Below are 18,033 nucleotides of genomic sequence, written 5' to 3'. Positions count from 1 at the left end.
TTATTTAGTCTGCAAAAATGTGTGTATATATATAATTTTTTTTTTGTTATATAAAATTGTATTTGTATACTAACAATATACACAAACAAACAAAAAAACAACAACAAAATAAAATAATAAAATATTTCCTAATATCTATAATTAGCTGTGTGTAAAAGCCAAATACATCTATGGAATATCTCCAACTACTGTAAGTTAACGTGTGTGTGTGTGTGTGTGTCCTTCATCACAGCATTTTAATTGCTGTTTCACACAGCAGAGTAACACCTCTGTTCTCCTCTCTCTCTCTCTCTCTCTCTCTCTCTCACACACACACACACACACACACACACACACACACACACACAGTCATTTCCCATGATTCATGTTTGCTGCCTTTACTTTGCTCATTAATTCCATAGCAGGCATTCACCTGATATTTGCCTTTACTTTTATACAAATCACCCAGAAGCCCGTCACATATTTGCATTTCAAACTCCTGGAGATTATAAAGCAACATCTGCCAGCTGATATTTACATGAACGTCTGTCAACAGCAGAATATGATCATTTAAAATTACACATCATACATGTAACACTCATAATCTTAAATCTTACATGGATGTTTGTTCATGGAACTTGTTGCAGTACATTCTGGGATTGCATACTCTGTAAAGGACACGTGATGCTGTCAGAACGAGGTATTTTAGATTATAATGTCATCTAGGTAGGCAGCGCACCAGTGTGTTTCCAGAGCCGTGTGACTGTGATATTTAGAAATCAAGTTATCAGTTATCTTCAGCAGTACGCTGTGTGCATCACAAATCTGTAATTATCTGAAAGCTGTTTGGTTACACAGCATCCAGCAGCAGCATTAGTGCTTTACACTTCCTGTGCCACTTCCTGTCAATAAACTGAAAAAAACTGAGAGAGAGCAATCCTGGCTAGTATTCTGGATAATAATAATTATTATTATTATTATTATACATTTTATAGTCATAAATAATCACAAAATGGTGTTATAATAATATTGGAATATTACATATCTTATTTTGTTTCATATTTTATTTAAAAATACAATTTAGTTTGATATTTATTATTAACAATAATAATATAAACATAATACATATTATAGTCATTTATATATAATCACAAACTATAATTTTATAATAATAACAACTAATATTATTAATATTATTATTATTATTTAAATACTATTATTATATTAAATAAAATAAGAAATATTAGAATTGATGTTTTACTGTAAAATAAAAAAATTAAAAAAATTAAATATTAGAAAAATAATATTCTTCATATTTTATTTTTACAGTGCAAATAAAAATTGCAATACTAGAAATAATACGATAATTTTAATAAAAATAATTATTTCATAATATTATTTTATAAAATAAATAATATGACTAGAATTTATTATTATTAAATACAAATATTAAACAAAATAACAATATTGCTTTAAAAAAATAAAATATTTAAGAAAACAATCAAATTAATATTAATATTAATAATAATAATATTTTTTATTAATCCACTAATATAAACACCATTTGTGTGCCTTCTCATTGTAAAATGTTTCTGAATTTAAATGCTGTATTACATTTCCTTTCAGTTTCTTCCATTTTGTAGTCCTAAAACTACTGCAATTAATTTGTTACTCCGTCAATGTAACTTTCACAGTGTTTGATTTAAATTCTGAAATCAAAAGCAAATCTCAGTGGCTCCGCTGGGTCCAGTAAAACAAAGGGAAAGAGGCTGAGGGACGTGTGAGTCTGAGAGTGAAGGTTACGCTCATTTGTGAGCAAGCGAGAGCTCAATTAGGCCTGGAGGGAGACGTGTTCTACATCACTCTCTCTGTGTGAGATTCAGCGTTTTTGTGTGCTAATGAGAAACCCTGGACCATTCCCTCTCTAGAAGACACTTTGGAGGTGGATGTTCAATTAACCGCTGGAGAAAAGTAAAAGTGTTTTTCTCCTAACTGCAGACTTTCAGAGATCAGTGGGGTGAAATTATGGTAAAGCAGCGCCAAATAGGCTTCTGGACATGCCTCCCTGTCCTCCATTGGTCAGTCAAACAGATAGTCCCGCCCCCAAACTCACGTCATTAGTCGAGGCAGAAGAAACTGAATCTGAGCTTGATGCACGGCAGCTGTGAGCTGTGATCTTCAGAAAGCAGAGGAGACGTCTTGATTCTTCAGCGCGCGCGCGCGTGTGTGAGTGTGTGTGTGTGGTTGGTTGTTTGCTCAGGTGTGTTTGACGTGTAATCCTGTAATCTTCTGCTAATAATGTTTGTGACACGAGCACAGTCCATCAGCACCAGGAAAAACTGTGTATTGATCAGCACATGTGTGTTTGTGTTATCCTGTAGATGACATGTTCAGCTTGTAAAATTGCTCTTGAGTGATGGACACTCCTTAATTAATTAATTGATTCATTACTGAATTTATTTATTTATAATTTTGTATTTTAATGTTTATAATTTTACTATCTGTTCAATTGTATCATGCAGTTTTCACAATTATTATTATTAGTATTTATTGTGTTATTTATTTCTAATATATATATACATATACTTGTATTATTTATTCATATATTATTTATTATTGATTTATTCATAATATTTATTCATATTAATAATTTTATTTTACATTATATTAATACAATTTTTTTATTTTATATTATGAAAATTTGAAATCATGCTCATGGGAAAAAAACATGTTAATGTGATTTTGTAATATTAGAGCTGAAATGGTTGCAATTATTGTTAGTTTTTGTTATTTATTCATAAAAAAAATATATCAAAACTTTATTTATTTATTTATTTACTTAACATTATATTTTATTACGTATTATATTATATTATACATACTTTTATATTTATTTGTATATTAATTTTATATTATGATCATTTTAAAGCACACTCGTGGAAAAGCATCAGGCCTGAAACGGTTTGATTTTATCTTCATCCTGTAATCATAAAGCACTGAAAAAGTCATGTAAATCAGTATTTGTAATGAATTGTGTGTGTTTTCAGGAAGGGATCAGGTGTGTTGTTCATTAAGGACTCGATGAGATCCTGATTAAGTCAGGATCAGTATTGATCAGAGATAGATGGATCTTTGCTAGTCAAAAATCAACAGGTCATGTGACTCCTGACAGCCAATCGCAGAGTGAAACCTGAGCTCATTTGAATACAGATGGATGAATGTTCATTAAACTGACCATCTGTTCTTCTTCTTCTTGAGAAGGTGAGGGTCTTAGCAGACCACGACTCTCACCCTGCATGCTAACAAAAATACCATGTTTTAGGACATGGTACAGTAGTAACAATATGGTATTTTATTAACCCTTGTGTTGTGTTCAAAACCCTATCACACTTGTGATGTTACAGGGCAAAAAGGCCTAAAAAAATGCTTATAAATCACTCATTATGCTATATTATCACCAAATATTGGATTCAATCTTTTTGTCAACTTCTTTTCTTTCATTTAGGACTGGTTTTGTATTTATATTTGCATCTGATTAATCGTAGGCCTCATTTATCTGAAAGTAGGCACCTCATTTTTTGAGTGAAAAAAGCATTATTTATGAATAATTTTCACAATATTAAATAAAAACTGAAGAAAATTTGCACTGTTTATCACAATAGTGTGCTTTAATGTTTAATCAGGGAGTTTGTTTTGAAAGGCTTTTATTTTGTACCAAATGGCACAAAGTCACACTTGTGGTGTTCCCGGTCAAAAATGACCCGGCCTCAAAAAATTGCTTAATTTTGATTTTTGAATTTTTTGATTTTTTCACCTAAATTATTTGTGATTTATGGTAATATTATTGGTGATCTGTCACAAGAATTGGGGATTTTTCACTGCAATTATGTGTAAAAATCGCTGGTATTATTGGTTATTTTTCACCAGAATTATGTGTGATTTTCACTGATATTATTGGTGGGTTTATCACAAGAATTATACAGTAGGTGATTGTCACTGGAATTATTTTTGCTGGTAATATTAATAAGTTTTCACTGCATTTATAAGTAATTTTTCACCAGAATTATTAGTGACGTTTTACTAGGATTATGGGTGATTTTCTCTGGAATTATCAGTGATTTGTTCATTTATGATCTTTGCCTAGCTATTATAATTTCATTTTAAGTAGCCTGGGTTAATATTTAATCATCTATCATAGACCTCTGAATCTGAATCTGTTGACCCTTTGTCTGCTCTAGGATGATATTAGCTTATGAACTCATATACCTCTGTGATTTTTCATCATATTACAGGTGCTGACTGGAACAAGATGTTTAGAGCTCAGTTATTTGCTGTCCAAATGAAAGCCTGACTCCATTTCTGTTAATTACAGCATGAGATCATTATTATCATCAGTAATCAGTAATCATTTCTCCTGTCAGGATGTGCTGTTTGATGAATGAGGCTCATGCAGAACAGATGAATGTCTGAAGCTCTTCTGCCCTCTAGTGTTGAACTCAAGCATGTGCGGCTCATCATTTCATACACTCACGACTTCTCTTACATTTGTTGCATATATTTGTACTCAAAAATGTATCAGCTCAGGGCTGTGCTTCAAACAATCGTTGTCATTTTGATAGAGTAGGCTCAGGCTTTAATTTTTCCATCTATTTTTATTGCCCTCTACAACACTGCAATTCTTGTTTTAGCATCACGCTCATTAATTTTTTTTTTTGTCAAATGTTTTTTTTTTTGTAATTTTATTTAATAAGAATCATCATCAACATTATTCTTGTATTAATTGAATTTCTAAATTCTATTTTTAAGCTTATTTTTTCATCTAATATTTAGTTTTAAAATAATAATAATTGTATTCATTCATTTATTTATTTACTTGCTTGCTTACTTGCCACAGCGTCTTGGTTCTTCTTTAAGATTTTAGTTAGTTGCCAAGGCAACATTTCTAAATTCTACATTTTTAAACTTATTTATTTATTAAACTTATTAAACTTTTTTTTCATGTAATATTTTATTTCATTTAATAACTTGTTAATTTATTTATTTACTTGGTTTTTCTTTAAGGTTTATTCTTCTTCTACTTAGACAATCTTGGAAGTTTTACGTTGCATTTGTCACCTTCGGCTGCTCACTTCTTTCTTTCTTATCCTCTTTTTTTTTTTTTGCTGTTTTTTTATTTTCTGTAGAGCTGCTTTAGAACAATGTGTTTTGTTAAAAGTACTATGCAAATAAATAACCTCGTTTTTTAACCCCAGGTTAAGGCCACAGTTAACCCTGGGTTAAGCAATGTTTCACACATGTAATTCTGGTTTATGAAGTCCTGTGGGGAATTACTAATTGGTGAAAAAGGTGAAATAAACATGATGATAATGCAAGATTACATTAACCCAGTGTTAAATATGATCTTAAGTTAAGTTAACCACTTAAAATGTGAATAACCAAAAAGTGTTCATTAACATCCAGAAAAGCCATTTCTCTAGTGTCAGGTTTAGGGATCAGTCTTTGTGTGTGTAATAAGGGTTGGTAAAGCCTCCACCTAAATATTTGATTTTCATGAAATTACAGACTTACAGTGTGTGTGTGTGTGTGTGTGTGTGTGTGTGTAATCGGGTGAAAGATCGGTGCAGTAGATGATTCATCAGGCCTCCGGCGGTGTTTTGTTGTCGTGAGCGATCGGTGTTTTCTTCAGAAATGTGAACGCAGCAGAAGCGTCGCTCAGACTGATGCTCCTGATGAATGTGGCTAATAGCAGCTCAGGCTGACTTCTGGGTGTTTGTCATTGACGACGATTTAGTGGCCATAACTCAACAAAAAGATTAATCAGCACAAAACAACTGAGAGAGAGAGAGAGAGTTATAGGCAGAATATTAAAACCTGATCTGAATACACTCATACGTAAATAAAACACACCTAGAATTTAGTGTCATAGATCTGTTATGCTGTATTTCTTCTCTTTACCCTCTTACCGAATGATTCGAGGTTGATTAGTTGCTTGTGATTATGATTATGAATATACGTGCAAAAGCAGAATGGCTAAACAAACCTGCTGCAGAAAGTGTTTTTCTGAGAAACAACTGAGAAGCAGAAGAAAGTTTATATGATTTTGTTTTTAATTTGCTTATATTTTTATATTATCAGTTTTCTTTTTATTTTAGTTTATCAAGTCACATGTTTGTGACAGTTCTCAGCTCATTTTTTTATTTATTATTTAAATATTTTGTGAACATTGAGTAGTCCACAAGAGGATTCCCATGATTCCTGAAATATGTTTTGTTTTAGTTCATCCAGATAAATAATCCTGAATGTTGACTGTCAATTTTAGTTTCACATTTTAAAATGAACATTTGCAGGAATTAATTTATTAATACTAATTAATAACAATTTGAATTGATTAATATAAATTCAATTCTTCTCCCAGTGACTGTTCTCCTTGCATTTTTTTTATTTGATTATTATTGTAATTTAATTTAATTTAACCATTTATTTTTTGTGCACTTTCACATGTATCTCGTGCTTCTTAAATCTGTTTTATTTTCATCTTTTTTCTCTCATTTCTGAGGCGGGACATCAGTGATTTGGGTCTCAGAGCACTTTGTTGGGATTATAGAATTCCATCCAGACATACAGATGATGAACAAATACAGATGTAGCCTAGTGTGTTTGATGTAGTTTGTGTGTGTGTGTGTGTGTGTGTGTGTGTGTGTGGTGTATGTGTGTGTGTGTGTGTGTGTGTGTGTGTGGCGTCTGAATCTTGGAGTGGATTAGTCTTTTAAAGTGGACGGAAGCGTAATGAATTAAAGTCCAATCCCTCCTCCTGACTCTTAATCTGCACATGTGTGTGTGTGTGTGTGTGTGTGTTTAGATGGGATTATGTATTTTTCAGGACAGCATCCTCATGTCAGCAGGGCTCTTCTGCTTGTTGTTCATGTATGTATTCATTCATGCAATCTGTGTTGATCAGGAGATCTGCAGCTGGTTCAGTTTGTCATAGCATTCAGTGTTTTTATACCCCTTTAATGGACATTGTAGGCGTTTGATCCCTTAGATGTAAACTCTTACTTTTTGTTGTGATTTCGCCATAAGCATATAGATGTATTTAGATATTGAGCACTAAATCACTGGTTGTTGTAGAGCAGAACATGATATTTTCCATGAAAAATTGATTAGATTGGTGAAAAGTGTCTCTGTATGAAGGGGATTGATAAATAAGACGGATTGATGATGTCAAATGTGAAGGAAAGTCGTTTCTAAGTGGGAGACAGGTTTATTGTCTTTAACTACAAAAAAAAAAAAAACTTTTATTCAGCTTTCATTTATTTCATTTTTAAACATTTTAATACTTCAACTTTAACTACTTGTTTTAACTAATTACCAAGGCAACTTTCCTAATTTTCATTTCAAGTTCTAAATCCTACATTTTTAAAGTTTTTCATCTAACATTTTATTTTGTTTTATTTTTATTTTATTTGACTTTTTTTGTTAATTAAAAATAATTAATTAATTAATAAAAATTAAATGTTAAATTTATTTTATTTCAGGTAGGCAACATTTCTAATTTGTTAAAACACTGAAATAACTAAAACTAAAAGTGAAATAAAAATGAATAAAAAGTATATTTTTATAGACATTTAAAGAAAAAGACAAAATTACTAAAACTTTAAAATAAAAATAAAAAATAAATGAAAACTATAATATTATATTATTGATACTAAAAAGTACATTTTAAGGAAAGATCATAATTTAGAATAACGTGTACTAATAAATCGTTCACAATAAAACTAAAAACATGAATTAAGAAGATAAATGGAGTCAATTAGTCAATTATGATGGTTTTTTGATTGCCAAAAGATTTTATTTTACATTTTATTTCTAATCCAATTGGCACTGCATTTATGTATTTTACTTTTTGTTTTGGCTTTTACAAATGTGTTTCTGCATTTGGTCTGCACTAAAACTGATAAGAGGAAGATGTTTTGTGCTGTTTTTCCACACACACACACACACACACACACACACACACACACAGATGGCATTGGTGGACCTGTAATCCATGTGTGGTTTCACAGCTGGGATTACAGTGGGCCAGTTGGAGCGTCTCAATCTGTCTCTCTGTGTTCATTGATGAGAATCTCTGCAGTCCGCTCAATCTCTTCCTCCTCTCTGTCCTGTTTGATTGTGTGTTCAGATCCAGGTAAGCGTGTGGATTCAGACATCAGGAGTTGAGATGAAATCAGCGACGGTGTAAATCTGAGCAGTGAACAGCTTTCAGACGAATCTGAAAGGTCAAAGTCAGGATTTGTGTGTTTATGATGGCACACCTCTAGCTCTGTGTAGAATTGTAATGATTTGACTCGTCAGACGTGGTGTTTGTACTGGGATCTCTGGGATTGTGCAGCTTTGTGTGGTTTGAAACTTTTCAGCGCTCACTGTAGTCAGTTTAAGAGATTCTGTAATTGGGAAACTATTGCTATTTTGATTGACATCAGTATTGCATGATGTGTGTATGATTTGTTTTATAATAATATCTAAGCAGCTCTATTTTTTTCTGTGTGTTTTTGTCTATAAATGTGTGATGTAACCGCACACACACAGACACACACAGTATTTGTAATCAGGCTTAATTTTGCTGGCAGATGAGTTGATCACTTAACTATAGTCCATGAGAGGATTCCCATGATTCAGGAATATGTTGTATTTTAGTTTGTCTGGATAATAATCCTCCGTTTCTGACTGTCGGTTTTACTTATTATTTTATTTTTTATTATTTCTGCTTAATTTATTATTATCATTGTTATTATTTTTATTATTTAATTCAATATGTTTTTTTTCCCAATTTAATTAAATTAAATTTCACAGTACTTTTCTTTGTATTTGTGATTTAGAAAAGATGCATAATGACTAATAAGAAAATGTATTTCTATGCATGGCCAATAAACAACAACATTAATGGACACAGTTCTTTTATTATGAATTTGGTGCAGTAAAAGAAAGGAGTATAAATTAGTAGTTGACTAATATCATATTGATGCTTTTTATAAAGATGCATGTGCACAAATGAATATAAGTGAGCTTGTTCTGTTCTCTCACAGGTGTGTGTTTCCTGTGTTTGGTGGACGTGGTTCCTGTGAAGAATGAAGATGGCGTGGTGATCATGTTTATTCTGAATTTCGAGGTCATGCCGGACGATAAAGTGCACGACTCGCAGGTTCTCAATCATAAGCTGCCTGTGCTGTGGCGCCATTCAAGTACGTCAGTGCGTCCTCTTCCTTTCCATGAAACCGTACAGATGCTACACTGATTACAATAATTACATGAATATATACTTAAATAGACAAATATTTTTGGCATTTGCCATTTATAAAAACTGAAAACAGAAGCTGCAAAAACAGCCCATTATCACAATCATGAAAACCTGGAAATATCCTGGAATATTACAGCTGTAATTAGAAACTAATGACTGAAGTAAATTTATAATTATGTATAACAGTATTGTATATAGTAGTAGTATTGTGTTTTGAGCATTTTTAATCATGGAAAAGCTGCAAATATTATAGAATACTTCAGCTGTAATTAAACATAGAAAAATTAAACTGGAAATTTGAAAATTAAACGGAAATAAAATTGTTTGATTAATTGATTGATTGTTCCCCTTATATTTTTAAATCCTTTTATTGTGAAAATTTGGAAATTAATAACTCAAGTCATTGAAATTTCTATGGTTAATTATCATTTCATATACGTATGCATATATGTGCTTATTAACATATAAATGCACTCATTTACATATCAATACACATTCAGCTATTTTAGTCCTAGAAAACCTGGAATTATTAAAGGATATTACAGCTGTAGTTGTAAAACTCATGAAAATTTGGATATAACTCAATTATTAATTATTAATTAATTATTAATTACTCAAGTCATAATATAACAAAGAGTGAAAAATTTAAGGGGGTCTGAATACTTTCCGTACCCACTGTATAGTATATATATAAATATATATATATATATACACATATATATATTAATAGTTTGTTTTATAGCAAAAGCAGATAACTCCACATTTGAAGTTTCAGAGTAAACTCGTTGTAATCTCCTCAGCTGACAGTGTAGACGCCTGACAAGCTTTGTCGTTGTGATCATAGTCTGTATGGTTGTGATTACACGCTTTTCCCTCACCATTGTAACGCGTTGCTTTTACAAGGCAAATGTGTTTAGGGTTCAGATCGCGCTATATGTGGAGAATAATGCACGGCAATCAGCTCATTTTTTAAAGTGGCGGTTACCGGTTTTTGCAAATAAACTCTTCATATATTTTTTATTTATTTACTTATGTATTATTATTATTATTATTATTATTAGAGTAAGTATTGTTAGATCATTTACAAATTAAAGTCACAATAACACTGCCCATTAAACTGTAAAGATAAAAAACGGCCATTAAACAACTAAATTATGACTGTTTTTGGTACAAAAATGTCGAACTTTGACATTTTTCTCTCTGTGCTTGCCGTAGACCGAGTTCGTGGCATCCGTTTGCGTCTGCCGCTCCTGAACTCCAGGAATAACAGTAAATCTTCTCTGCGGGAGGATCCGGAGGCTGGACGAGGAACGGGTTTCCCCAGCAGCTCCCGTCCACAAAGCCACGAATCCCTGGCTCTGGGCGAGCTGCTGTCTCTGCCTGAACACGAGCCGCCCCGTCTGACCGCCGCAGCCTCTCCGTCCTCACTGCTGCCTGGAGACCAGTGCAACCTCCTGAGCAGCAACCCCTCGTCCCCTCCTCCGGCCCCGCCGCATCCCGCCGCGCTGCCCCTGGGTCACTCCTCTCCCCGACCGCAGCGGCTCAATCCGGACGCCTCCGTGTCCAGCTGCAGCCTGACCAACAGCCGCTCGCGCGAGAGCTTTCACAGCATGCGCCGTGCATCTTCAGTGGACGATATCGAGGCCATGCGGCCCGAATGGGACCGGAAGCACCGCGCTCGACCCACCAGCAGCAGCACGGGTGAGAAAACTGACCAGGAATAATACTTTTATTGCACAAGGATGCATTCAGTTAATCAAAAGTGACACTAAAGACATTTAGAATGTTACAAAAGATTTCTGTTTCAAATAAATGCTGCTCTTTTGAACATTCTATTCATCTGTGAATCCTGAAAAATAAAATGTATCACAGTTTCCACAAAAATATCGGGCAGCACAACTGTTTTCAACATTGAAAATAATCAGAAATGTTTCTTGAGCAGCAGATCAGAATATTAGAATGATTTCTGAAGATCATGTGACGTTGAAGACTGGAGTAATGATGCTAAAAATTCAGCTTTGATCACAGAAATAAATTACAGTTTACAATATATTGACATAGAAAACAGCTAATTTAAATTGTAATAATATTTCAAATTTTTACTGTATTTTGATCAAATAAATGACGCCTTGGTGAGGAAGACAAAAACAAAAACTATTAAACAATAGTTTCAGTCAAATAAAGTTGAAATAAAATATTTAAAAAAACTTACATAAAAATTAAAAATGTTGCATTTGCAATTAATTGAAATGAAATGTTTGAATTACTAAAATTACTCAAACTAAAATGAAATAAATATAAATTAAAGCTAACAGAAATATTTAAACAAAAACTAGTAAATTTGTCAAAAGCACAACATTTCTTAAACTAAAATTAAAATGACAACTAAAAATCTAAAAATTAAAGCTAATTCATAATAATATAATATGATATGATATGATATGATATGATACGGTACTCTAGATATGATTTGGTAATAAATACTGTAAATGTCAAAAGCATTTCAGATTAAAAGAAGATTCTCAGTGACCTAAAGCAAAATCTGTTTCTAGTCCCAGGTGCCATGAACAGCAAATCCAGCATCCTGAACTCTACCTCTGATTCGGATCTGATGCGTTACCGCGCCATCAGTAAAATCCCACAGATCACGCTCAACTTTGTGGACTTCAAACCGGACCCTCTCCTCGCCCTCCCGGCCGGAGAAATGGACATCATCGCACCCTGCAAACTCATCGACCGCACACACAACGTCACCGAGAAAGTCACTCAGGTAAGACGCTTCTGCCCAGGAGCCTTGTGTTGAGTTCAAGAAAGCGTTTGTATAGGATTGAATTGAACATGTTGGGCTAGACAGACAATCCAGATTCATAGTGATGCTTTTGGTGTTTTGGGTTTTGGGATTGAGACAGATTGACCTGTTCGTCCTTCTGTTCTAAACAACACGATTCACACTTTAACGTCTCTAATGGCGAGAAAAGCATCACCGTGAGATTTTGGCACCCCAGATAAAGCGCCTTTGCTCAAGGACGGTTTTTGAAGGAAGCTGTTGATGTCGGTCTGATGTAATGTGCTTTATCTGGCAAACCTGAACTCCCTAAACTGCTGTGTTTGTGAAGATGAAGTGTTTGAATGCAGGAAGTTAAAGAGACGTGACAGTAAAGTTTTGCAAAAGTGACACGGACTGACTTTGACAACCGGCACTCTTAAAAATAAATGTTTCAGAAGGAATATTGCACTCAAAAATGTCACACTCATGAACCATTATGGTTATTTGAACCATTACAAAATGAGATGCTAGGCAAGATGTTTACACAGATCTTTTCAATGCATTGAAATCTAGTTGAATGCAAACCATCAGAATCATCATGTGTAATAACAGTACTTCACATGTCTTCTGAAGTCATTGAAAGCTTTGTGTATCTCATTTGCATTCACACAGTTTATTCATACATGCTGCATCACCCGGTTTGACGTCAATGATGCCAAACACAATTAATTCACATACAGAAGGAGAACGTAATGGACGTCTGTTGCAATGCTTTTCAACCTTTTTGACTCCATTGTCCACAACAACATTGAAATTATGAATTATTGAAATTATGGACATGGTTTCTGTAAATTAAAATAAAATAAAATAAATAAATTTATTAAAATAATTATAAAAACAAAGAAGTTAACAGCAGTAATAATAATAAAAAGTATTATTTATTTATAAGTATTCATTATTATTATTATTATTATTATTAGATTTCAGTTTTTTTTCTCACAATTTCCACTTGATATTTTAGAGCTTGTAAAAAAAAAAAAAGTATATATAATCATTATTAAAAAAAATGCTCATGCTATGTAAAATGTTTTATTAATCTACTTGATTTTTCCAGATAAAACCATCACACTTTTAAAATTAGTCTTCTTTACAAATCCAGGTTTTCCAAGACTCTGATTCTTCAAAGGAAACTTCATTTAAAACTTCACTAAATTCAATCAATAATAAAAATACATAATAAAAAGTCATCTTGAGGCCCCATGGTTGAGAGGCACTGTTATAGAGCATTTTTAATCACCAGTAAAGCATTATTTTTAAGAGTGTAGGAAAAGCTAGTTTCCAAATAATGTTGTGGAAGCTGTCGTCTAGAATCAGTTGAATTGACTTTCCAAAATCAATTAGCTTCATTCAAGAAACAACAGCAGAATGAGTTTCTGTGTGGACTGTTAAAAACTAAGTGTTGCATTAATGCATTTACATTTGCATTTATGCGTTTGGCAGATGGTTTTATTGGACTTTCATCCTCTGGGAATTTAGCCCATGACTTTGGTGTTACTAGCATCATGGACAGGAATACAATTTCTATTTTATCTGTAAAACCATTCTTACGTCATATCTGTGTAAATCTAGATTTGTTGTGCTGGTGTGTCATGAATGAGGCTAACATTAATGTCAGTAACTTGAGTGTTTGACCTCTTGAGTGGCTTTGTCTTCAGCTCCTCAGGAGAGATCCTGCATTACTCTGAGAAGAGCTAAACCCTCATATTTTCTCCCAGACAGACTTAACTGGGTTAATTTAATAGTGGTAGCATGACGCTCATATGCTGATGCTCATCGCTCTCTGATTAAATGAAAAAGAGGGATTGATGCTTCTTGATGAAATCATGACAGATGAACACATGCTTCACAGTCCCGCACACCTGCTGTCCTACATACAGGACCTGATCACATGATGATTATCAGGTCATGTGACCATCAGTTGTCATATCAAGCATACTCAATAGATTTGGGTTTAATATAAATTCAATTCTATTGATAGCATTGGAAACATAATGTTAAAAAGTACAGAAAATAATTTAATCTTTTTAATTCATTTTTTGTGCATAATTTTTTTCAAATACTTTTAAAAATGTTAATACATTTTCAATGCAAAACATATTATTTAAACTTCAAAGTGTCTAAATTGAGAAAATAGTTTACATATTTTAATTAAAATAAATTTTATGCTTATTTATATTGTTTTTTTTAACTATTTTTTATTAATTTGTTAATTAATTCTTCCATACAAAATGTGTTCAATTGAGAAAACAATTATAATAATGTTTTGTTAATTATTTTATAAAAAGTATAAATATTTTGTAAATTAATTCTTTCATACAAAGATATGTTGTTTAAACTGCAAAGTGTCTAAAGTGAGAAAATTAAAATTTTAAATAAATTATTTTGAGACATGTTTTTGTTAGTTATTTGTTAACTAATTTGAATGATTTGTTAATAAATTCTACCATACATATGTTATTTTAATTTCATAGTGTCTAAACTAAGAAAACAATTTAAAATAATCCAATTAATTTTAAAAAGCATATTTTTGCTAATTATTTTGTAATAAATAAATGAAAAATTTAAATGAACAATTTATTAATTGATTCTTCCATACAAAATTGTTTGAACTGCAAAATGCCTCAACTGAGAAAACAATTAAATTAATTTTTAAGGATTTTTTTGTTAATTATTTTGAAATAATAATAATAATAATTGTCTTTTTAACAGTGGGACTACTATTCTAAGTATTCATCCACTGATGTACTACCTGTGGGTGGAGTTTTCTATCATATATCCTGTATGTTATATCTTGTCACGATATGTTTGAGGGTGTATTTTATCATTTATCATCTTGTTCTGAACCTGGATCTCTGGGTTTAGATTAGTGAGCATCAGATAGTGTTTGACTGTTATCATCCAAACTGCTCTTGTTTTTGGTGTTGACTGTTGTCCTGGTGATGCAGATGATGCGATTACTTTAATTAGACTGATTAGATGAGCTCTAATCAGCATGTGTACGCGCTGTCAGATGTGTCAGTGAGCGTTCAGCGTGTCACTTCCTGTCCCGTTCACCACTGCGCACTAACATCTCTCAGATCAGTCATAATGCAGCTGTTTCTAATTTGTCCACAGCAGGATTTAAGGAAGAATTCACTATTGATTGCCGCAGTGAGTCTTTGTGAGATGAGCTTGTGTGTGACCGTGCATGTGTGTGTGTTTGTGTGTGTTGTGCTTTGAGCTTTTGTCCGCTGGATCAGACTGTGTATTGAGTTTATCAACTACACTACCTGTCAGAAGTTTGGATGCACCTGCCAGCTGAGCATTATGACTAGACTGTAACTAGTTTCAATGCTTATGAGTAATAAAAGACAAATGGAAGTCTGGGAATGATGTAATCATAACTTGTCCCAAATAAAATTACAAACATAACACAAATATATATATATATATTTTTTTTTATATATTTGAGCTTCTTTTTTGTTTAGATCTTCCATCACTATCCACTACAAATCAAGGAAATTAATGTAAGAAATTTTTTTTTGATTAGTTCATAATACATATTTCTGTGATTCTGCTGAACATGAGTTCCCTCAAGTGCATCCAAACTTGTGTCTGGCAATGTTTGCGTTGAGACTGATCGCCGTCTAATCCAACTCACTCCACAGACTAAAAGCTTCAAAAACACAATGCACACACCTGTTAATTTACGGAGGTTATCATATAACAGCGTAAAATAACATCTATACATGTGTGTTTGTGTGATTTCTTCTCTAACATGGCAGTCAAGGCTGATTTCTGCTGTATTATTGTGTTATTTAGGTTGATGTGTAAGAAATGACACTACTGCTCAAAAGTTTGGAATGATGCTGTTGAAAGAAGACTCTTCTGCTCACCAAGGCTGCATTTATTTGATAAAAAAAATAAATAAATAAGTAAAACTCTGAATTTTTTTTTTTTCAATTTAAACTAGCTGTTTTCTATGTGAATATCTGTTAAAATGTCATTTATTCCTGTGATGCAAATCTGGATTTTCAGCATCATTACTCCAGTCTTCAGCGTCACATGATCTTCAGAAATCATTCTAATATGCTGATTTTCTGCTCAAGAAACATTTCTGATTATTATCAATGTTGAAAACAGTTGTGCTGCCCAATATTTTTGTGGATAACAGCTGTTATTTGTTTTATCAAATAAATGCAGCTTTGGTGAGCAGAAAATACTTATTTCATAAACATTAAAAATCCTAATTATTCCAAACTTTTGACCAGTACTGTAGGTGGGTCATGGCTTTTATCTTTGACACCACAGCTGTGTGTTTAATTCATGTTGGGCTATATTTAGTGACACACACACACATACATTCACAAATCAAGAGCACACCACAGGGTGGATGTATTAAACCACATGCATGTTGCTGTCATACATGGAGAAATATTTCTGCTTTTCTGTCCTTAACCCACATAACACACACACACTCGCATTACCCCTTAATCTGTGTGTGATTGTGCAGGCTAAGCCAGAACATTGTCTTTATGTGTTCCCATAATCTATGCATTGTAGAGATGATCTGTCATCCGCTGGAACAAAAGTTCAGTGAGCCACTGAATTCCTCCTGCTGTAGCTGCTGTACCGTCTGTCACCTGACGGGGGCAGTATATTACAGCTGTGCGCTGCAGCCGCATGACACACTGTTGCATTTTGGTGGAACTATGGTTACCATGGTGAATTTGGAATGTTTGAGAAGTTGCTATGGCGATATGGCTCATGTTTAAAACTTTAGAACTTTATAAGTAGAACATTTTGGATTGATGTATTAATCCTTTATTAATCCATATTTATTCATTACTTACTTTACTTTTACTTTTAGTCATTTAGCAGACGCTTTTATCCAAAGCGACTTACAAAAGAAGAGCAAAATATATAATGCCAGGTCTTTATAGACAGCTAGATTAGGAAGCCTTCCGCGGTAAACTAAGCTTCTTTTTAATTAGTTTAACAAACCTCAAATTGAATTCAGCTGGACACACTTTCCTGTTTATCCCAACAAATGGCCAAGCAAAGCGCACGACACTGACAAGGTACGCGATACAGTACGACACCAAATCATTAGGAATTGATTGTTTGTAGAAATGTGGTCAGTATGACCTCAGTTTTGAGAGGAGTGAGTAAAGACACCAAAGGATGAATATTTGTTTATTTGGAAAAATATACACTAATCAGTCATTCACAATAAGTAAAAAACTACACAAAAAAAGCCTTTTTTAAGATGTACACAATTTAAGTAACAGTAGAATTCCATCAAATTTTATTGAATAATCCTTACATATTTTAGTTGAATAATTTAACAATCCTTAATCAATTATTCAATTAAAATACGTAAGGATTGTTCAATTCAGTTTGATGTACTTTAACTATTAATTAAATTGTGTACATCTTAAAAAGATTATACTTTTTTTTTAAATAGAGTCAGTTTGATTCTGTATTAACGCTAATTATAGTTAACTAAAAAATAGTAGTAATAAAAAAATAACTTGGTCACACGTCGATTAACCGGTGGGAAAATTTCCTCACCGTCACAACCTTAACCAACAGTCAAACATGGTGGTGGTAGTGTGATGGTCTGGGGCTGCTTTGCCTAACTAAAAAAAAAGTTTCCCTTCTTTAAAATTCTGTTTTTACTTTAATTTCAGTTAAAGCATTTGTAATTTTGTTGTGTGTTATTTATTTATTTATTTTTTTAATATATATATTAGGTCTGGGCAAGTTAACGCGTTATTATCGCGTTAACGCATTAATTGATTAACGCCAACAATTATTTTAGCGCACGTTAACGCAGTTTTTTATTATTATGAAAGTCCGTTGCTCACTGGCTCTGAATACACACACAGACAAACCATGGGTCACAGGAGGGGTGGGATGTTGATCAGTACTGGCTGGGGATGAGCGT

General features: G+C 32.8%; 1 protein-coding gene across 1 annotated transcript in view; it reads left to right on the top strand.

Annotated features, from left to right (window-relative positions):
* LOC107713341 (potassium voltage-gated channel subfamily H member 2-like) overlaps positions 1-12,410 on the top strand; it is a 127,514-nt gene extending 115,104 nt beyond the window's left edge. The window contains exons 3-6 of the mRNA XM_016518827.1: positions 9,066-9,221; positions 10,493-10,978; positions 11,836-12,047; positions 12,187-12,410. Of these exons, the coding sequence (XP_016374313.1) occupies positions 9,066-9,221; positions 10,493-10,978; positions 11,836-12,047; positions 12,187-12,213 (881 nt within the window). The 3' untranslated portion in view covers positions 12,214-12,410. The remainder of the gene's footprint in view (positions 1-9,065; positions 9,222-10,492; positions 10,979-11,835; positions 12,048-12,186) is intronic.
* The last annotated feature ends 5,623 nt before the right edge of the window (positions 12,411-18,033 follow it).

This window comes from Sinocyclocheilus rhinocerous, unplaced genomic scaffold (assembly GCF_001515625.1).
Source record: "Sinocyclocheilus rhinocerous isolate Xijiao unplaced genomic scaffold, SAMN03320098_v1.1 scaffold1575, whole genome shotgun sequence".
Lineage (NCBI taxonomy): Eukaryota > Metazoa > Chordata > Actinopteri > Cypriniformes > Cyprinidae > Sinocyclocheilus > Sinocyclocheilus rhinocerous.
This window is presented reverse-complemented; position numbering and strand designations above follow the sequence as displayed.